Raw genomic sequence first — 22,639 nt, 5'->3', positions numbered from 1 at the left:
TACATTTGCACCATCCCTTGTTTCCTATCAGCACCAACCATCCAATTTCTTCACTCATCCCTCATTCCCAACCATTCATGTATACCTCTGAACATCCCCAGAACTGTCACCTGTACAACCAATCTCTCAGAAACTATCACATTTCAATTAATATCTCATTTGCTATAAAACAAACATATCTTCCCTGTAGCTCTAAGAATGTAACCTTAAAATCTCTCCCAATTACAGAGAAGTATCAATGTTGCAATGCATGATTATCAAGAAGTTTTGCATACTTAAGAATATTGAGGTTGTAGGTACAGATTACAATATGACAGAGACTTTCACAACAATCCTTAAAAATACATTGTAGCCACCTTCCGCTCCCCTTTAACAGATGAAAAAAAAAATGATGCTGAGAAAAATAGTATGAATTCAAAAAACTTTTAAAGGAACAGAGCAGGATTCGACTCAAGATCTATTTGGCCCCAAAGTCCATGTTATTTCTATTACACAAAGTTAAGAGCCATAAGTAATTACCAGCTCATGTAATCTTCCAAGGCCCTGCTGCTGGGTGTCTTACAAACAGATTTTCGGTCAGTCCTTTTAGGTATTGATATTGGCGGCGACTGCTTGGAAACTAAAGAAGCAGGTTGCTCAAAAGTGGTTTGTTTCTGCTAAACCAAAACAAAAACATCACTTCTAGAAAAAATAATAAAAATATGAAATACAAAGCATGCTAAAATAAGTAGACATATGTATTCCAGACTTTCAATAACTTTTTAATGTTGCTCTTTCTAAATTCTAAAGCCTGTAATATTCTGCTCAAAAGGATTACAAGTAGAGGGAAAGCACACAGTATTGTTTAACAAAACATGATCTAATGTCCTCGCCCCTCAGGTCTATTGTAACCAGTATTGAATTTTTATAAACTAAATAAATACTCTGTGCTTCTAAAAACTAGTCTTTCTTTGAACAATAAAATCACATTCCCCACTTACATGTTTAAGGGGAAAATGGCCAAATACTAATTAGTTAGCATAATTTGAAATAACAAATACCTACCTAGTGTTCTTCTTCATAAGAGACATAACGTTTGTAGAATTTATCTCATACAAATTCCAAAGCACTGATGAACATCCTCATAGGAAGGATAGGCACATTACAATGTGCAGGCTGAATCTGGCCTGCCACCAGTTTTTGTAAATAAAATTTTATTGGGACACAGCTATGCTCATTTGTTTACATGCTGTCATATGGCTGTTTTCATGTTATAATATAATGGCAGAGCTGAGTAACTGCAACAATGACCATCTGGTCTGTAAAGCCTATTAACCTTTTACAGAAGACTTTGCCAACGCCTGTTCTACAGCATCTCGACCAAATACAGAATCAAATTTTGTCTGAACGGCATTAGTAACTGAGCACTTACTATTGTCTAAGGAGGTTCATTTCAGCTTTAGTTATCAGAAAGGATTCGTAGATGTTTAGATTAAGTCAGTTTCTCTATTATAATTTTAACCTCCTGGTCCATGTTATGCTCTTGAGAACCACAATGGATAAATCCCTTCTACTTCTATTTCTGTTCTTTTAAGTTTTTGAAGACAGCTGCATGGTCACTATTGTCTCTTTTCCTGGATAAATTTTCCATTTAATTTAAGACTTCCTCATCTATAGTCGGTCAGAATGGTATTGAGAAACTGTCATAGTAAGATTATTTAGCAAGGAAGGTGGAAATATTGTAGTCATAAAGTGAGATATTTGCATTTGAGATTCTAAAGATCATAATTAAGGATATAAGAAAGGGCAGCTAAGTTGAAATTAAGGAAATAGTTATGAAGAAGAAAAAAGTTATGAATTTGGAGGCTAGGTATAGGACCAGCAATACATAGGGGTATAGAAGCCATGAAAAAAAGATGATAGCTGTTGGTTTGAAGTAAATTGAAGTGATTCAGAGCCTAATATCTTGAAGGAATGATGAGGAGTCATTATATGTGTAGAGATGATAGCAATGAGCAAGAAATGGGATGGTATATTCAGAAGGCAGAAGCCTCAAAAGGGCAGGGCTTTTGCAAGAGAAGAAATGGTCTGGATATGGCAACAAGAAGCATAGCTGTAATGCAAGTGAGATGTGAGACAAAAACAACCTCCACTTGAGAGGGCTGCTGGAGAGAGCAGCTCCAAGAAACTGCCTAATCTCTTTTTCTTTTTCTCCCGTGTACTATTCAATGGTTTTTGATATATTCACAAGAGTGTGTGATCATCACTATTAAATTACAGACCATTTTCATCATCCTAAGAAGAAACTCCATATCTGTTTCCATTCACCCCCATTCTCCACTCCTCCCAGTCTTAGTGGCAACCACTAATCTTTCTCTCTATGGATTTGCCTATTCTGGACATTTCTTATAAATAGAATCCCACAATATGTGGCCTTTTGTGACAGGCCGCGTACTGTTTTCAAGGTTTATCTATCTTATATAGCACTTAATCAGTAGTAAAGAGTACTACATTTTGTTTAACTAACTGATGGATATATGGGTTATTTCTACTTTTTGGCAATTATGATTAGCTGCTATGAACACTTATATGCAAGTTTTTCTGTGGATATATGTTTTCAGTTTTCTTGAGTATAACATCGGAATTGCTGGATCATACGGTAACTCTGTTTAACTTTTTGAGGAACTGCCATTCCATTTTCCACATATCTTATGCCATTTTACATTCTCACCACCAGTGTGTGAGGGTTTCACTTCTTCACCACCACCTGTTATTGTCTCTTTCTAATCACAGCTATCTTAGTCGATATGGAGTAGTATCTCACCGTAGTTTTGAGTTACATTTCTCTAATGACAAATAAATGGTTTTAAATTCCCTCACCATGCTACTGAATTACAGGTTTCAAAAGGAAAAAAGAGATGCTGCTTAATATGACCCACGATTCAACATGTCAGGATTCACCTCCTTTAATATTTATTATCTACTTCATTACTTAGAACGGTGGTTCCCAAAGAGTAATCCAGATAAAGCAAAGAAAGGGTGGTCTACAAGATCCTTTTAGGAGGTCTGAGGGGTTAAAACTATTTTCTTAGTCATACTAAGGCATTATTTGTCCTTTTCACTTTCATTCTTTTTTGAGTATATACTGAAGTTTTTCTGAGGCTATAAGACACATGATAATAAAACAGCCTGAATACAAAAGCAGATACAAGAAATACAGTCTTCTGGTAAGCCAACCATTAAATAAATTGTACAACAATGCCACTCTTCTCACTATAATTATCTTGTTTTGAAAAATACTTATTTTTTCAGAGAGAATATAACTCAACATAATAAAGGTCATATATGACAAGCCCAGATAACATCATACTCAATGGTAAAAAGCTGAAAGCTTTTCCACTGAGATCAGTAATAAGATAAAAATGCCCACTCTTGCCACATACATTCAACATAGAATTGGAAGTCTCAGCCAGAGCAATTAGGTAAGAAATAAAAGGCATCCAAATTGGAAAGAAAAAAGTAAAACTGTCACTATTTGCAGATGACATAATATATATAGAAAACCCTGAAGACTACACCAAAAGACTGTTAGTTCTAACAAATTCAGTAAAGTTGCAAGATATAAAATCAACATGCAAAAATCTGTTGCATTTCTACATATTAATAATGAACTACCAAAAATTCACAAAACAGTTCCATTCATGATTACATCAAAAATAAAATACTTATAAATAAATATAACCAAGGAAGTAAAAAAGCTGTACGCTGAAAATTGTAGATATTTATGAAAAAATAAAAAAATAAAAAGATGATGCAAATAAATAGATATTCCATTCTCACTGACTGGAAATATACATATTGTTAAAATGTCCATAATACCCAAAGCAATCTACACATTCAATACAATCCCTATCAACATTCCAATGGCAATGGCATTTTCCACAAAAATATAACAATCCTAAAATTTGTAAGGAACTACAAAAGACCTTGAATAGCCAAAACAATCTTATGAAAGAAGAACAAAGCCTAAGGCATCACTTCCCTCATTTCAAACTATTTTATAAAGCTATAATAATCAAAACAGTATGGTACTGGCATTAAAACAGACACATAGATCAAGGGAACACAATAAATGGTGCTGGAAAAACTGGATAGCCACATGCAAAAGAATGAAACTAGATCACTATCTTATACCACACAAAAAATTAACTCAAAATGGATCAAAGATGCATGTAAGACCTGAAATCATAAAACTCCTAGAAGAAAATATAGGCGGTAAGCTCCTTGACATAGGTCTTGGTGGATTCTTTGGATCTGACACCAAAAGCAAAGACAACGAAAAAAATAAACAAGTGGGACTGCCTCAAAGTAAAAAGCTTATGCACAGCAAAGAAAACCATCTGAATGGGAGAAAATAGTTGCAAATCATATATCTGATAAGGAGTTAATATCCAAAATATATTAAAAATTCACATAACTCAATAGCAAAAACAACAATAAAAAAACAAACAATCTGATTAAACAATGGGCAGAAAATCTGAAAAGACATTTTTCCAAAGAAGACATACAGATAGACATATGAAAAGATGCTAAACATCACTAATTATTACGGAAAAGCCAATCAAACTACAATGAGATGTCATCTCACACCTATTATCAAAAAGACAAGAAATAACAAATGTTGGCAAGGATATGGAGAAAAGGGAACACCTGTGCATGGTTGGTGGGCATGTAAACTGATGCAGCCACTTTGGAAAACAGTATAGACGTTCCTCAAAAAATTAAAAACAGAATTACCATATGACATAGCACTTCCATTTTAGAGTACTTATCAGAAGAAAATGAAAATACTAACTCAAAAAGATACATACACCTTCCCTCAGGTTAACTGCAGCATTATTTATAATAGTCAAGATATGGAGACAACCTAAGTATCTAGTGATGGATAAATGATGAACATGTGATGTGACACACACACAGAGTATTATTCAGCCTAAAGAATGAAATCTTGCTCTTTGCAACAACTTGAATGGGCCATGGGCATTATGCTAAGTAAAATAGCCAAAGAAAGATAAATACTGCATAGTATCACTTGTATGTAAAATCATTAAATAAAAAGCTTACAGATTGTTGCTTGCCAGAGGTGGGATGGGGGAGGAGGTGGGGATGGGCACAGGGGCCATGGTCAGAAGGGTGAAGGTAGTCAAAAGATACAAACTTCCAGGTATAAAATAAGTCATGGGGATGTAATGTACAGCATGGTGACTATACTAAATAACACCGTATTGCATATTTGAGAAAGTTAGTAAGAGAGTAGATCTTAAAGTTCTCATCACAAGACAAAAAAAAATTTGTAGCTAAGTATGGTGACAGATGTTAACTAGATTTATTGTGGTGATCATTTCACAATATATACAAATACCAAAACATTACATTGTACACCTGAAACTAATGTTTTATGTCACAGTAAAAGAAAATATTTTTCATAGAAGTGTATCTATGTTCACGTGAAATGGGTTATTTTTAATATGTTAAGTTTTTAATATTTTTGGTTTTACTTTCTAACATAGTAAATACAGGTAAATATAACCTACGTGAACAAAAGCTCTTTAGGGGTCTTGATAATTAAGAGTATTAAAAAGGGTCCCAAGACCAAAATATTTTGAGAAGCACTGAGTTAGACTATAACTGAAAAGAAAGTGAGGGAAGTATGTCCATGGGTTGAAAAAGGTATGACTCTCCAGGAGTCTGTCTATTAGATAATTCCTTCAGAAATAGCACCTAGCCACTGAGAATGATCATTCAAAATGCTATAAATTTACATACATTGTCTAGTCTATATTTTCTACTTTACCCATGAGGATGACAAGAGGAAATTGTCAAATGCTTTGGTTCACATTGCACTAGTGTTAAGAGTGGAAAATTTTCAAATGGCCAACTTCTGCTTTCATTGTTTAATGTTAAACAGGGTGTAGTTCTAGGAGATATTCTGTGCAAATATATGCTAATGTTAAAAGTGTAGTTATCCTGTGTAAAGATATGTTAATAGCCAGCCTCGCTTCTGTAAACCAGCTTGCTTGGTAGAGGGGGTTTGGGGGCTTTTTAAGCTATTCCTTCTAGAGGCTCCGGCTGATTCTCTAGTGGGGAGAGTCAGTTGCTGGCCGGCTAATAAAGGCTCATAATTAATCTTAATTGGCTCCGTGGGTCTTAAATTTGATCGCATCCCAACACTAGGTCAGGGATAAGCATATTTTCTGTAAAGGGCAAAACAGGAAACATTTTAGGCTTTGTAGATCAGATTAGGTCTGTTGTAATTACTCGACTCCCATGTGACATTTAAAAAAAAATAAATGGGCACAACTGCATCACAATAAAACGTATTTACAGGCAGACTGGAAACCAGTTTGACCCACAGGCTGTAGTTTGCTGACCCCTGCACCAGTCAATAGCCATCTAGAAACACTAATGAGAACAGAATTCAACTTGATATATACTCTTGCGAACATATGACTGTTACTGGTCATTGTTTTGAATAATAACATCCCTTAAGTAAACTATTCCACTGAATATGGTGCATAAGGATTGAATAAAATAAAACATTTAACATGATCATCACATTATTAACAATGGCAATGTTCCACTTGAGGGAAAACGAAAGTTACCTCTGTATCAACTTTTCGGTTTATCTCTGGAATCTGCCACTGGTTTGAAGATGCAGCAGGATTCTGGTTTACACATTCTGACTTTCTCTTAGATTGCCATTGTTTCTGGTTACTTTCTGGAACGTTTAGCTCTTCATATTTAGTTTCTGAAATTGTTTTTGTTATTGTCAGTAAAACACAAGAACATTTGATAATAACAAAATTAAACCTAAGCAATAGAACACATTGCAAACTGTATTAGCATTTGCTCTTAAAAACAGGAAACTAAAAACCTTAAGCCAGTTGTTGACAATTTCCTTTTAGCAAGTCAAGTCAATTTTACAAAGTTGCAACACAGCCATCTTCCTAAATTGTTACCTACACTTTTTTTTTTTTTTGATCAGAGACCATTCTGAATTTAAATGCTTCTGGCCGTTACCAGAAAGCAAGTAAATAAATAAATAAATATTTTTAAAAAATATATATGTGTGTCATAAATTCTTATTAATAAAAAGAAGACAAGTCACTACTTTTCATAGACCTCGACTTTTTTACAAAAATTTTACCTTAAATTGGCCCACAATTTACTTTCTTAAGGGTCTCTGAGCAATATATTTACTATTCTATTAATCTCAATGTTCTATTCCTATCATGACAATAGATACAAACATCTTAAAATATTCGCAATTGATATACAAAAGGGATAACAAATTATGACCAAGTTGTATATTCCTAAGTGCAGTTTGCTTAATAATATTTGAAAATCAATTTATTTTACCATAATAACAGAATAGAGAAAAAATATATATAATCAACTCAATAAACTGAAAAAAGCATTTGATAAAATTTAATACTCAGCCACAAAAAAGCCGATGATAATCTAGGTAAAAAGCAGCAACTCTGTTTTTATACTTGATAAAGAGTAGCTACAAAAATCTAAAGAAATTATCATCTATGAGTAAAATATTGAAAGCTTCCCTCCGAAATATAGAATGAGACAAGAATGCTACCTTCATTCCTTTTATTCATCATTATATAGAAAGTTCAAAGGCTTGGAAGGAAAAAAATTATTATTTTCAAACAACATGAAAGAATCCAAAGGAAAACAGTAGAATTATCAGTGAATTTAGCAATGTCACTGTATCTAAAACCAATAACTAAAAATCAGTTGCATTTTTACATATCAGCAACAAAGTAAAGGATAACAAATTTTTAAAGATTCCATTCATTATTATGGCATAAAAAGTATCAAATATTTAGGAATAACTCTAGCAAAAGATAAGCAAAATCTCAACACAGAAAACGATTCTCTCAATGTTTTAAAGACTACTTGAATGAAGGAATATGCCAGGTTAGTGGACTAGAAAACTTATCTGTTAAGACGTGAGCTTGTCCCATTAGATCTCAATCAAAATCTCGTTTAAAAAAATAAAACAAAAAAACAATCTGATAGTTTCTCATATTTATGCGGAAATCCAAAAGGTCTAGAATAGCTAACATAGTCTTGAAGAAGAGCAAAGTTAGAAGATTTACACAGATATGAAGAAACAAAGTTGGAAGATTTTTTGACAACTGTAAAGACTTACTGCAGTATTTAAAACAGGACTGTATTGCACAAAAAGACAAAAAGAACACTGGAACAGAGAAGAATCCAAAACCAGACAACACACACAATCACCTAACTTACAACAATTCAGTTATGGAAAAGAGGGTCTTTTCAGTAAGTGCTTCTGGATCAACTGGATATCATAAATGAAAAAAGAAAAGAATCTTGACACTTGCTCTTAAATACATAAAAATATTAATTTCAGATAGAACGTAAGTGTAAATGTGAAAGGTAAAATGACAAATCCTCTAAAATATATGAAAATATCTTTATGATCTTAGAGTAGAAAAAGATTTGTTTAAAGGAACTGAAAACACTCACCACAAAAGAAAAGATTAATAAATTAAAATGCGTGAATTAAAAATTTCTTTTCATCAACTCTTCACCACATAATGGGAGAAGTCACTTGCAATACATATATCCAACAAAAGATCTGTATCTAGATGATAAAGATATCTCCTAAAAATCAATGAGAAACTGAAAGAAAATCCAATAGAAAAATTGATAAGAGATTCCAACAAGTACTTCACAAGAGAATACCCAAATGGCCAATAAACATACAAAAAAGATGTTCAACATCATTAGACATCAGGGAAATGCAAAGTAAAACCACAATGAGATTATCACTTAGCAGCATCAGAATGTCTAAAACTAAAATCCAATAATACAACAACTGAGGAGACTATGGAGCAAGAGCAACATAACTTCTAGTCAAAAGTACAACCACTATGGAAAACTGTCTGGCACTACCTATTAAAGGTGAACATATGCACAGCCTGTGACCCAACAATTCATCCTCTGAATATACTCAGTAGAAATGTGCATGAATCAATTCTTTCATTGGACTAAGCCAGTTATGATTTGGGCAGTTTTCTGGCACAAGCTTTCATTTTAAAACATTAAATTAGGTGTCAGATAAGTACCACTAGCAAGCATATTTGGTAAAGATGATTTTTAGATCATACTTGTTTACAACAGATGTCATGAAAATATAAATGTTTTCCACAAATATTAGGGTTAAGAATCTAATCCCAATCAAAATAATGGCAAAAAGACTTTTCTAGGGCAACTAACCATCCCGGTTTGCTAGGAACTGAGGGCTTTCCTGAGACATAGGACTTTTTGGGCTAAAACCAGGAAAGCCCAGGATAAAATAAAATGAGTCTGGGCAAGCCTTATTTTGTCCCTGTACCCCTCCCTGAGTCCAAGTAAAAGAAAAAATTATATCCAATCTGGCAACTTTTGTTTGGACAATGATCATCCCAATTCACGATCCTGTTCAAAAACCTTTAATGGTACTCTGACATCTAGAACAACAAAAAATTTAAACCAGCCATTCAATGTCTACCAAGTTTTATTTCCCATACTACCTGTTACGGTTTTCAGCATAACTAGACAGTTTTTTTTTGTTTCTAAGATGTTTTATTCTTTTGCTTATACTATTCCTTCCCCCTGAAATACTCTCACTCCTATTCCTTCCTATTTAAACACCCTAATAGTTCTTCATTTTTTTACTCCTCCGCAAAGTATTACCTTATTTCCCCTAAACCAAATTAGTTTCTCAAATTTCTCCTACCTCTGAATTCTCATAATATTTTATTTACACAGTTCTCATGACATTCTCTACATTCCACTCAGCATTATATTTAGCAGTATATCTCCCACATGAAATGGCAACCTTCTTGGGGCCCTATATCCTTAGAACATTTATCATAGTACTCATATGGTGGAAAATCAAATATTTGACACACGATGAAAAGAATTGTCATGTAAATACGGCTTCTGTGCCTTTTCCAGAAAGTATCTGTCAAGCCACCTGAGAATATAACTCAGCTCCATTGTACTTTCCCTTCACTATTCCTTTTATGCACTTTTTAAGCAACAAAAAACTTTCTTTGCTAAAAATTCAATACTTTTTATACACTCTATATAATTCAGCTGAAATACAAGATAAAGGGACACGGACACAGTCATATATTTCAAATCTTAGGTGGCTGGTTAGTATTCATAAGCAACAAAGTAGTTAATTAAAGAAGTAAGTCTATTAATTTTATTACTCTCACCTAATTTTCTCAGAAGACTTGATTTCGTTTTACTCTTCATGGCTATTGAATCAGTAGTAAGTTCAGAACTCTTCTCATCTGACACCAGAGGGTCTTTGGAATGGACACTTTGGACGGACTATATGAAAAGAATAAGATATCAAACAAAAGGCTCATAATAAACAGTATTACTAATTTGTCTTCGTGTTTAACATACTAACATCTCATCTATGTGAAGATATTCATAGGAAAATTATCTATTAAAATCACATGTAAACTCACAAACTCCAAAGACCTTTTAAATTACTGATTAGAGCAATGAGAATGGCTATACCCATAAATCTGGCTATTTGGCTTTCAGTGGGCATATTAATTAATTGCTAAAATGTTCACTAAAACAGCTGTGATTAGTTTAATTTATTATTTAAAGCAAGGACCATGAAAGAGAGGAATTATAAATTTGAAAAGACCCACATTGTGATGCTAGGGGTCTAACTCAAGTACAATAAGGCTAAAGCTGTTTCTTGTTCTTGAAGTTCACATAAAGTTGTTGTGCCATATCAGAACATTAGACTAAGCCCTCACTTCCGCCCATCACAATTTAGTCTCTCATTTTTGTTTAAGATGCCCTTCCAGATCATTAAACACACTAAGAAACCATAGCTGAGGAGAATGGCTTCACCAGCTATCCCTAAAACCAGGCCAACAAATCCGCTTAAAGACAGAATAGTGTTACTTCAGTTATCCCAGATCCTTGCTCTACCACCTCAATCTTAGAGAAACAGTTTAGGACTTCTGCACTACTTCCCAATAGTGGTCCTACATATCTTGGGGTTTCAGGAACACTGTTAAAAATATTGTATAAACTATGGGTCTCTTCCACAGAAAAAGCTCCAGGGACCCTGGATCAGAAACTCTTGCTCTCCATAAAAACTTAGAAAGTGAAATACCTTTAAATTTCTCAATTCACAGGAATCGTTTCCACTTGATTTAGATCTAGGCATAATCATCTCTCGGCATTCTGATCTAGAGGTCTGTCTATTATCCACACAAAAAAATAATTTTAATGTTTAATCCAAAATTAATTTTTTCAATATATTACTTTTCCATTTTTAAAGTTGGTCTTTAAACATTTTAATTGGAAAAATCTCTTGAAAAGTTATTTTAAAAAATAACATGATTCTAGTACAAATGCGATTAAGTTAGGTGCTAAGCAATGACAAAATTGATAGAGATGAGTAGTAGGTGACTGTCTACTTCACTATGTAATAAGTTAACAGTTGGAATGAAGGTACAACTGTGGAAAAGAAGAAGGGAACAACAGTATGTAGGTGAAACTACACTTCAGCTTAAAGATAAGAACTACAGTATAAACATAAAACTGTTCTGTGGACCTCCACAGTGCCTAGCATCCATGTATCATAACAAGCAAGAAAATGACTGGTTTGTTTTTGTTTTTATTTTCTTGGAGTGTGAGAAAGTCTCCTTTATTCCTCTGCTAGGTATTTTAAACAAAGATAACAAGATAATAGTCATCTCATAACATTTTGGAGCTTAATCTTGACAATCAATTAATTTTTTAATATCAATATTTAGTCGAGCCCTAAGTATAAAAGGAATTTAACTATAGAAGAAACCAAGTAAAAACAATCAGTTGTATTTCTAAAGTTTACTCGCCCAAAAATAAATAAATAAAGTTTACTTGCCAAATAGTTCTCTGAAAGGCAAGAAGACTTTTCCAATAGAAATGTTATATAGTGGTTAGAGTTAAGAATAGACTAGAAAAACTCCTGTAGGTAAGCTAGAACACTAGATTCTCATTTCTTTGAAGGGAACAAACACCCAAGTTGAAGGAAAAACACACTGGATATGATAAAAAATACTTCATCTCTATCTACTTTGCTCACTTTTTGATGCCCTAGCCTCTGAAGAAGCAATGAATGAACTAATTATCTTCCCTACCAACAGCTGCTCTTTTCCTTGACCTAGCTGGAAAATAAATCATTCCCATATCTTTGTTCATCAATGCTGTGGAGACTTCTATGTACATAGTGAAAAGAGTCTCTTACCAGAGAGGCTATCCATAAGAGAAATGTTCAAACAATAGGAGTTTGGGGAGGTTTGCATAGGTCTTTTAAGCTTCAGGTTGACTTAATACTTTTTCCTTCATGTTTCCTATTTTTTAAGTTCCTTTCATGAATATTTTTAATGAGTGAAAAAGCAAAAAAAAAGTAATATTCCCCACTCATTCTTTTGTAATTTAGAAACTCGGTAACCTTTAATACTAAATAAAAATTTAATCATCAATTTATTATGCAGTAAAAGACTTTACCACCGTTCTGTTATCAATCTTCAAATACTGAAAACAAATTAAAAACTAAAACCCAACATACCTTTTTGCAAAACTTGGTACAACTGAACCATCAGTGTCCTCGTGACCATCCGGGCTATTTAGAAGGTTAACTGGGACTCTTCCAAATGGGCATGACTAAAAATGTTTTGAAAGATTAAGTAACCAACTAGGAAATAAACAAAGACCTCACCACTACCACCTTAACCAAAGTAGATTAAAACTAACTTACCCGTTTAATTTTGTGTGTCTGTTTTAAGGAATTTTGATGACTTATCTCTGCATCTTGAGGGGGCACATTCTCTCTAAAACAGAAAAAAAATACCCCCAATTTTTAAAAAGAATAATATTAACTTAAGTGTTTCCATTAACTACTAACTGCTGTTATCACTGTTACATAAAAATGTACATGTAAACATATAAATAACATAAAAGTATGATAAGCATTTAAAAAACTGGTTCAGTTTCCTCACCCATACAAAAACCTGGCTTTTGTAGTCTGTCCTCTGGAATCACAACTGATGTTTCTATTCTGTAAATGTCCAAGTGAACTGGGGAATGATTCTTGGGCAGTTAACACTGTAGATGCTGTAAAAATTTTGAAATTATAATTACATTTGTGAAGACAAGGAATACACAAAAAAGTAATCTCACAAACAAGAATACTTAAAAAGCTAATTCATAGATCTGTCCCTAATATGCAGACATGAACACATTCTAAGATAATTCTCTAACCACACTTTATAATTGTTTCACATTACATCACTGTTTCCCTAGAATAAACACACATGACTTATTTCTAAAAGCAAAAAGTGATTCTCTTGCTTGTGTTAAGTTGTTTTTAACATGACAACCAGTGAGAGTATAATCAACAAAAAAATGGTAGTAAAGACTTTATTACTTCTAAATGTCTCACTTCATTTAAATTTGAAATTTAAACTTAGACTTTTTGACTATTCTACATATTATTTTTCTATAAAATATTACCCTAAATCCTTTTTCACAGGCAATATACCACAAAAATGTATTAGCACACAATAATACATTTACCTGATAAACTCTTCTTTTCCTCCTCTGAAAGCAGCTGCTTTTTTTGCAGGTTTAAATTCTGAATGGCAATTTCCAGCATTTGCAGTGGTACTGCTCCACATTCTAGAGCTTTATGAAGAAGTTGTTTTGCTTTTTTGAAATTTCCTAACAAAGGAAAAATTGTCATTTTAATGCAGCAATCTTCACTCTCCAGATACTTATTCAATAGGAACGGGAAAAAAGTTTAAAAGCTTTAGGCAAAAATATTCATTTCAAGGCTCTTGAATGTTAGGTTATAAGAATAAAAGCAACCTCGCTTCTAGTAAAAACTTCATGTCAAATAGTTTACTCATGTAATATGTAATTGATGTAATTATGCATTAGTGTATCAGCATTTTCCATTTGCAGAAAAAGTGTAACAAAACAGTTATGGAGTGAGGGCAGCATAAGCTGACAAGAACACTTAGGACCCTCAGGGAATTTAGTAAAAGGGAAAACTAAGCCCTAGATGTTCTTAGTCCTAAGAGTGTCCATCTGTTACAATGCAGTACAATAACTATCATTCATAATGACATTTAGTCATTAAGAAAAGTTGACATCTTTTGCTAAAGGGAATCTTCTATTAAAAGAATTCCTGTAAAAATGTATATATATATGATAAAGATTGCCCTTTAGCTATCGGACTTAGCTACGTCACCTCAAAAATGCAAAAATAACTACCATAATTACCTGACTACAAATTACCAAATTTTATTTCAGCTGTAAACTTACCCAATATATTTAGTATTTTGTTTATAAATACTAAATGTATACATCATGCATCTCATAGAATATGTTAGCCACGTTTATGGGAGCTACTGAGCTATGCTATGCACTTGACACTTAGGGTATAAAGATGATTAAAAGATGGCCTCTGGCTTCAGATAGTTTACAGGTTTTAAGAATACAAATATATTTGATAGCAGTTAAGTCTACATTTATTGAGAATAGTGACAGAATTTCATGTATTGAGCATTTTAGGACAGTAAAGAAAGGCTTAGATAAGAACTAGTACTTATGGAGCATACGGACCCATTTGAGAACCTGAAAAAAATCATGGAATGTCCTTTACTTCTACAAAAGTACACATACATACAAAACTGCTCAAAAAATTTCAGGATGTTGCATATTTCCTGAAAGCCTATTCATCAACTCTGTTCAAAATAATCGCAATTTCGACCTTGAGGCTACTACTACATTGTAGTGGTAGAGATAAAGTACATTTCTTTTTTACGGATCACAATTTGAGATTTTCAATGATTACGTATTCTAACGATGTAAAGTTTATAGTTTCTATTGACAGGCCATAATACCACAAACATTTTTTTTAAGTAGAATGAAGGGAAGATAGAGGGTCTTAAAGGCCTAGTCAAACTTACCTTAAGAAGCAAAAATGGCCTTCCACTGTGGCAGCCACTGAGGAGCCAGGGCTCTGGTGCTACCCAATGGCCATGGGCCTGAACAAGGGTCACAAAGTGACTGAGAACGTGAGCAAGCTGAGGCACAGCTGCCATCGGTGTGCCTCAGCAAGCACACGGAGTTCGTGCGAGACATGATCTGAGAGGTATGTGGCTTTGAACCCTACAAGTGGAGGGCCATAGAGCTGCTCAAGGTCTCCAAAGACAAGCAGGCCCTGAAGTTCATCAAGAAAAGGGTGGGGACGCACATCTGTGCCAAGAAGTAAGAGGAGCTGAGCAACGTCCTTGCAACCATGAGGAAGGCAGCAGCCAGGAAGGGCTGACTCCTCTACCCCCTGCAATAAAGCCTTTTCAGAATCAGGAGAGGGGAAAAAAAAAAAAAAGCAAAAATGAGGAATTATTTTTCCTAGGCAGGAAAAGGGATGATTTTTCAAAACATCACCTAATAGTGTACAGGACAGATCAGAGATGATTCAGGTAACTGGACTTAGAAATCATCTAAATAAGTAGAAGTTCAAGGTTTTCCAACTATTTCCTGTGTTTGTACAACGCTTTTCTCCAGCCTCAATACCAGAGAATACTCTTCTAGTGACTGAACCCTGCTTTGGGTGGGAATTCTGGTTGAGCCAAACTTAGAGTGATAATGTGTGTACCTGGTGGTAAATGAAATCAGGGATGGAGCAGAAACAAGGCTGAGGCAAAATAGGAACACATGGACAAAAGGATAAACTGAGGGTGGATCCAGAGGCCCCAGAAAATGAGAAAAAGTCTGTCCTGGGCCTATACAAAAAGTCCGGACAACGAAGAACCAGGTGAGCGGGGAAAAAAAACAAAAGGTTTTTGTATAAGCTTACTTTTTTTTAAAAAAAAGGGGAACTACCAGTTAATCCTACAATTATATTTTGATGTATATTTTAGTGCTACAAAACTATAGCATAAAGAAAGCTTATCTGAGCACTAGTTTAAATATCTTATATATTTCATCCCCCTAATATCCAGTGAAAAAGCCATTTTCCTTAGACTTTTCCTGAATCTAAGCACAAACACGATGTTCATGCTAATTCTCTGGATTACTCCTCACAAGTGGAAGAGGTAGTATAACAAATAGTCTCTGCATTTAAACTTAGGTGGAAGTCTTCCCTGACTATCTTATCTGATCAACGTATGACTTTTGCCTCAGTTTCCTACTTCATACATATAATTTAATATTAGGATACGAGTTACAATAGGAAGTTATCCTTTACTGAAAATTTAGACTTGCTATTTCAAATTACCTTGTGACAGTTCAAACTGTGCAAAAGATATATGCACAAAAGCAAATTTCTTGCAGTTTGCTCTGGCCATCTGAAAGTAGTCACGTGCATCATCTGGCTCTTGAATACTGTAATAAAGATTTCAAAGTCAACTTTTCAGAAAAAGTACAGAGCTACCTAAGTTTGATAATTCCTTATTCTACTTTCCAAAAGACATAGTGTATTTTTTTTTTTCGGTGTGTAAAATTAAATACTACTAAGTTATTTTTCAAAATCTTCTTTTTAGGCAGAGTCAAAAATAAGAAACTTTTGTGGAAATATGTACATAGTAAAGAGAGTTTACATTACTCACTTGCTAATTATAAGAAAAAGGATTTGTTCAAAAAATATTAAATTTTTTACAAGTAATCCTGACAAAAATATTTTATCTTTTTCTAATGTAGTTATGTTATGTAACATAGTTAAATGTAGTTAAAATACTAATACTTACGCTTTTAATTCAGCAAATCTCACTTGAATTTGAGCAAAACTCTCATTTTGGCCATATTTATCTGGAGGAAGTGCTTCAATTGCTTGACTGTAACGACCAATCAATTTATTTAAAAGGGCATCATTTAGGGGGATACTGTTTTTCTCTAGTTTGAGCAACAAATTCAACCAGTCCTCTGGGTTGTTGGCCATCATCATAATTTGGTTAACAGTTCCCGAATTATCTGAATAAAGGGAAAAAAAGTATGCCATAAAAAAAGAAAAGACATAAAAACAAACATCAAATTGTACTTTTCCTTCAAATAATAGTTATCAATGTATACAATATCGATGTACACAAACTCCTTAAAATACTTTTTAAAAATTTTAATAATTTTTAGAAACACAAGCTTATTTAGTACACACGTATCTTTTATGAGGGTATATTTTACTCCAAAAGAAAGCTATATATTTGGAAGGAAAGAAAAATTTGGAAATAAACTTTTTTATATAAGTAGCTTTAAAAAACCATATACAGCCTAAGGAAATGTTATACTGTAGCACCATAATTCTATTTTGTATCCTAACTACTCAAAGAAAACCTAAACCTCTCCCACGACCACTGACCATTGGTATTCATATTTAGATACTTAATACCCCAGTCCTCTTGCAACCTTTTTTTAATCCAACATTATCTCCATATATTTCAAACTTACTTTTAAATGAACCAAACAAAATCAGTTTACAAAAGATAAGCAACTGGTATGGTCATTTCCCCCCCTCCCTTCAAGTTACCTATATTTCTCCATAATTTTCACAATGTAATTTAATTTTTACTTTCTTTAGTGTTAAATGCTTTAAAAAGACAACTTGAATTAGTGTCAGTTTCCTGTTTATGATATTTTAGTCATTATTTTAGTCATTTCTCAGAGAAACTATCATTCCTTCCATCACTTTTAGTTAGCCTAGACAGGGCTAAATCTTTATTTTTGCAAACAAAATTACTGTTTCTTCTTTCTACTAAAATGGAACATTTATAACTTTGTTTTTTATATTAAATTTAATCTAGTCTGATCTTAACTTAATTTTCCAGTTTTACCTCCCAATGCTTTCTTAATTGGTCTGAGAGATGTCTAAAAAACACTGTCTTTGCAGATGTAATCCTCATGCCTCTGAATACCCCATTCTGCCTCTATTCAACACTTAAAGCACTGTCTTTATTGTTTAGTATTCATTTCTTGCTGAACATATACAACATGTAGCATAACAGTTTTAGTATACTACAACCGTTTTAATATTCATTTATTTAGTATTCATTTCTTGCTGAACATATACTACATGTAGTATAATGGTTTCATAAATTCTTCTCATTTAGAAACTATGGTTTTAAGCATCTTTGAATCTTCCTCAATACTCGATCTAATGTTGTACATCCCAATTATCAATATATTTAAGTGTTTACACCTTTGAATGAGGTAAGGATTTAAAGAGGGATTCATCTACCTTGGTATACAAGCTTTCTTAGTACTATTTAAATACACATAATAAAGTATAGTGGTACTCCATTAAGATTTGCTGAACACCAACATGTCTTCCATTTATTTTCCATCCCTCACCCATTTAACCATTAGTATATACATGACAAACTTATCCAAAGGTCACTTTTCAAATGACCCCAACAATATGAAATATAGTAAAGAATTAGGCTTCTAAGCTAATACTTTTGATAAAGGTTGGGTATTAAAATTTGGGCACTTTCGCTCATTCATCATTCAATAAATATTTAAGTGCCTACTATGTGCCCGGAACTTCGCTATGTAGATATAACATGTCCTCACAGAGCTCACAGTCTAGTGTAGACAGACAATAAACACATTAATAATTCAGATATAAGGTGATTAGTACTATAGAGAAAAATAATTACAAGAAAAAGAGATAGGGGACACACTTCCACCCTAGCAGGCTGCTATTTTAAATAGGTGAGTTAGGGAAGGCCTCACTGAGATGACATTTGAGCATGGTTTGAAGAAACTAAGAATGGGCAGATATCTGGGGAGTGGTGTTCATGGCAGAGGGCAAGAGAAAAGGCACTGGGGTTGAGCTGGTCTAGCAATGTAAGAGAGACAACAGGGAAGCCACTAGGCTGGAACAGGGTGAGCAAGGAGAGTAAGAAAAAAAGGCCAAGGGAGTAAGAGGAAGATTCTCCAAATCAGAAACTGAGTGTTCGACTTTAAATTTATATATAATTTTATTAAGATTGGTGAGGCTTTCTTAGTTTGCAGCAAAAAAGTAATAGAATAAAATAGCATATCTACTGATGACAGGCATCAGTAGAAATAACAGTGGACAATAATGGAAGAGTTAAGAAAACTACCTGAGTGCACTGTAATAAATGGTAAGTTTCCTTTTTTCAGAAAGCAGAAAATTGTGGAAATACAAAAGAGTTAAAATATAGTGTGTGTACAGTATTCTAATTGGTAAGCATCAATTACTGACAAAATTATGTGAACACACAGTGGTTAACATTTTATTCCTTTTCCTTAGAGGGCACTAAAAAAGGAAAAAACTCACCTGTGGTATCAGCAGAGACTTTATTCAAGCTTAGCTCATCAGTAAGGTCTTCATTTTTAAATTTATTTTTAAAATCTCTCACTTTGTTGATTATTGAATCGATTGTCAATTCTCTGCCACTTAAATCCTCGCCCTCCATTTCTAAGAAAAAAAAAATGGAACTAGTCACAATTTTTTTACTAGCATTAAAAAAAAAGTTGCAGCTAGCCTTTTAGAACCAGAAGTCTAAAGCATTAGCTATGTGAACACTTCTTAACAAAGCTATATAAAGGCAGTATTTGTGAAGCCTTGTGCATGAAAACTGTGCATATCTGAAATTTGGCCATCAAGGTTTTCAATAGGCTAAGAATGTTTTCTTTCCAACAAAACTTACAGGAAGCCGTTTCACAACACAGAAATTGCTGCCCTCCTTCTCAAACTTTCCATTTTTCTTCAACACACTGCCTTCCTTTCACTCTTTCTCCAATTTATTTTCTCTAGGCCATAAGCAAATTGTCATTTTAAGAAAATGTGATGGACTGTTCGTTTGGATTTTGGTAGTGACATACATACACAAAGAATCCTTTTGGTAATGTGAATAGCCATCCCTTTAGTCACCTGCTTTATATGCGCAAATCTGCACACTGCAGCCTTTCAAAATAATATATAACATAGCCCTTTATTGATAAATGGAATATCATAAGGTTTGTTCTAGCGCATACTTGGTAGAATCATGATTTGCTAATTACTCTAATACCAAGAATCAACTGCATTCATATAATATCGAGCACTTGTTCATCTGCGTGGTGGTGATGTTTGGTAAACAAAGGGTCTGCAATCTGCCTGACAATCTTATCTTTGTAATTCTCAAACATCGACCCAGTAACCCAGGGTCACTGATATCAATACCACCACTGACGTCAAGTTTAACAATGAGGGGGCGACAAAGTGGGCTTCTAGATATCACCTCTTAAAGTCAGGTTCGAAAATTAACTGTCAAAACACAGCCACCATCTCCTCTCCCTATACAAACTCTCCCCAGGTGTCTCGCTAGGCCCACTTTCCAGCTAGGTCCACACCCATCTCCTGCTTCCGGGATCGTAAACAAAATCTTTGGCAACACCCACTGGATTGGCGGAGGTAGCTAGACCTCCCCTCCCCCTCCAGCTCGTTTAGCAGCCTCCTGTCTCCTGCCCCAATCTGAGCCGCCCCCCATCCCGCCCCCACCACTTACCCACCCGCGCGGCTAAAGAGCCTACACACCAGCCGCCGCCGTTCCTCCTTGAACTTGCGAGGCCGAACGCACCTCCAGAAAGCCGATTTGAGAAGAAAAGATGGAATCCAAGCCCTTCTGCGCAAACACGTTTGAATTTCCCCGCCGCTATTGCCGCGGCCTCCTACTGGTCCGTGGTGGTCACGTGAAAGCGTCTTCCGTGATTGGTTCATGTCCGTCGCCACCCTTTCTCAGCGTCTCTTAAGTGCCGCCCAGGAAGGTTCGCCCTGACTGCGTCCGCGGGGCTTCCGGAGTCCCAGGTTGCTGGTATTTGATTTGCATATTCCCGGAGCCTGGAGGCCAGCTTTCCGGCACCTCCCAGTTTAACTGCGCCAAATTTTTGCAGGGAGGGAGCCACTCCAGGGAGGAATTACCCAGTGAGAAGAAAACGGGGGCAGGGACGCTGCTCCCAGCTTCTGGACCTAAAAGGTGCCCTGTGAGTAGGTCCTTGCCCACTGACCACCACCCCACTCTTTCGTCCTACACGTCCCCCACTGACCTCCGCGCCCCACACTGCAGGGATTAGGCAGGATGTGGCAAGAAAGGATGGTTCACAGCGCTACCTTCAGCCCTGCCGCCACCTCAAGAATCTCAGTGCTTTGTGTCCTTTTGTTTCCACACCCTTCCACGACCCTTAAGTGATTTCATACTTCATCTTCGAGCCAAGGCAATCCCCTTTGTCAGAATCCTGCGCAGAACTAACATGCCAATCACGATAGCCATGTCTGACCTCTGCTTATCAGCACCACCGCCCCCGCTCCCCTCGCTCTCCGAGCTGTCCCACTTAAGAGCTCAAGTGTTCTGAGGGAAAGGTCACTTCTCGAGTAATCTACGCAGGTGCGGGACTCTGCTAAGTGGCTTTGTGATCCAAGGCAACGAGATGTCTGTCTCTTGTACCAGCATCTTGACATGCTCTGTGGGAGAAGTTGTTTGGTTTTGTATATGTGTAGGAAACTGACTGCAGCTGTGACTTGTTAACTCCAAAGCTGTTCTTAGAACCTTGCATTCCCAGCTCTGGCTAGCCACCTGGCCAATGTGAAAGCCCTTCCTCACAACGCATCTTTCCATACCTGATGGCTGTTTTTTTTGCTTCAGTAGAGCAAAGTGATTTACTATACGACATCATGGTTGGCTAATCTTTGCACCGTTGGGTCTAACACTGTCTTTAGTTGGAAGAAATGTACTATTCCACCAATTCTTGTTGATCTCTTTAGAGTCTGAAAACTTGCATTTTTGTGAAAATACTGCTGCTGAATAGCTTCACCTTAATACTCCTTTCTGTACATTCACTCCTTTGATGAGATGATCTCCAGTCTTATATTTTTAAGTACCATCTATACATTAATAACTCCCAAATTTATGTCTCCAGCTGAGTTCTTTTTCCTGAACTCCAGAGTCATATACCATTGCCTAGGTAACATCTCTACTTAAACCTCTCATACGCATCATAAATTCAAAATGTCCAAAACAGCCCCTGATTTTTCCTCTTCCTCCTATACCTCTGTTAAAGACAAATTCATTGTTCCATTTTTAAGTCAAAAACCTTGATGTCATTCCCGACCCCCACATCTAATCCGTAAGCACATATGTCAGGTCCAATAAGATATTTCTGGAATTCTACCACCTCTACTGCTACCACCCTAGTCCCAAAAATCTTTGATGCTCACCTTGATTACTGCAGTAGCCCCCTGGCTGGGCTCCTTGCCTCTGCCCTTGCCTCACCTCAATTTATTCTCCAGCACAGCAGAATAATCTTAAATCAGATCATGTCACTCCTTTGCACAAAACCCATCAGAGCTCCTTGTTTCACTCAATAAAAACCCAAACTCTTTACAACGATATAGAGCTGCAAAGTTTAATATGGTAACCATTAGCCACATGTGGCTATTGAGCACTTGAAATGTGGCTATTGCAACCGAGGAAATGAATTTTTAATTAAGGTTAATTAATTTAAAATTAAACACTAAAGAGTTCAATTATTGGAAGACTTT

General features: G+C 35.1%; 1 protein-coding gene and 1 pseudogene across 5 annotated transcripts in view; one reads left to right on the top strand and one right to left on the bottom strand.

Annotated features, from left to right (window-relative positions):
* The window catches only part of TTK (TTK protein kinase), a 42,430-nt gene extending 21,663 nt beyond the window's left edge, over positions 1–20,767 (bottom strand). The window contains exons 1-12 of one of the 5 annotated variants that reach the window (XM_016149614.2): positions 20,614–20,767; positions 19,397–19,537; positions 16,848–17,070; positions 16,379–16,485; positions 13,669–13,812; positions 13,092–13,206; positions 12,851–12,923; positions 12,662–12,756; positions 11,219–11,306; positions 10,290–10,407; positions 6,642–6,787; positions 520–656 (exon numbers count right to left, since the gene is read on the bottom strand). In XM_016149614.2, the coding sequence (XP_016005100.2) occupies positions 520–656; positions 6,642–6,787; positions 10,290–10,407; positions 11,219–11,306; positions 12,662–12,756; positions 12,851–12,923; positions 13,092–13,206; positions 13,669–13,812; positions 16,379–16,485; positions 16,848–17,070; positions 19,397–19,535 (1,385 nt within the window). In that variant the 5' untranslated portion in view covers positions 19,536–19,537; positions 20,614–20,767. Of the gene's footprint in view, positions 1–519; positions 657–6,641; positions 6,788–10,289; positions 10,408–11,218; positions 11,307–12,661; positions 12,757–12,850; positions 12,924–13,091; positions 13,207–13,668; positions 13,813–16,378; positions 16,486–16,847; positions 17,071–19,396; positions 19,538–20,609 lie in introns of all 5 variants that reach the window. The other 4 variants (XM_016149619.2, XM_016149617.2, XM_016149616.2 and 1 more) reach the window with 4 other exon arrangements.
* Positions 14,543–15,427, top strand: LOC107513194 (annotated as a pseudogene).
* Positions 20,768–22,639: the final 1,872 nt, after the last annotated feature.

This window comes from Rousettus aegyptiacus, unplaced genomic scaffold (assembly GCF_014176215.1).
Source record: "Rousettus aegyptiacus isolate mRouAeg1 unplaced genomic scaffold, mRouAeg1.p scaffold_m13_p_1, whole genome shotgun sequence".
NCBI lineage: Eukaryota > Metazoa > Chordata > Mammalia > Chiroptera > Pteropodidae > Rousettus > Rousettus aegyptiacus.
The sequence above is the reverse complement of the archived record's forward strand: the minus strand, read 5'-3'. Positions and strand labels throughout refer to the sequence as shown.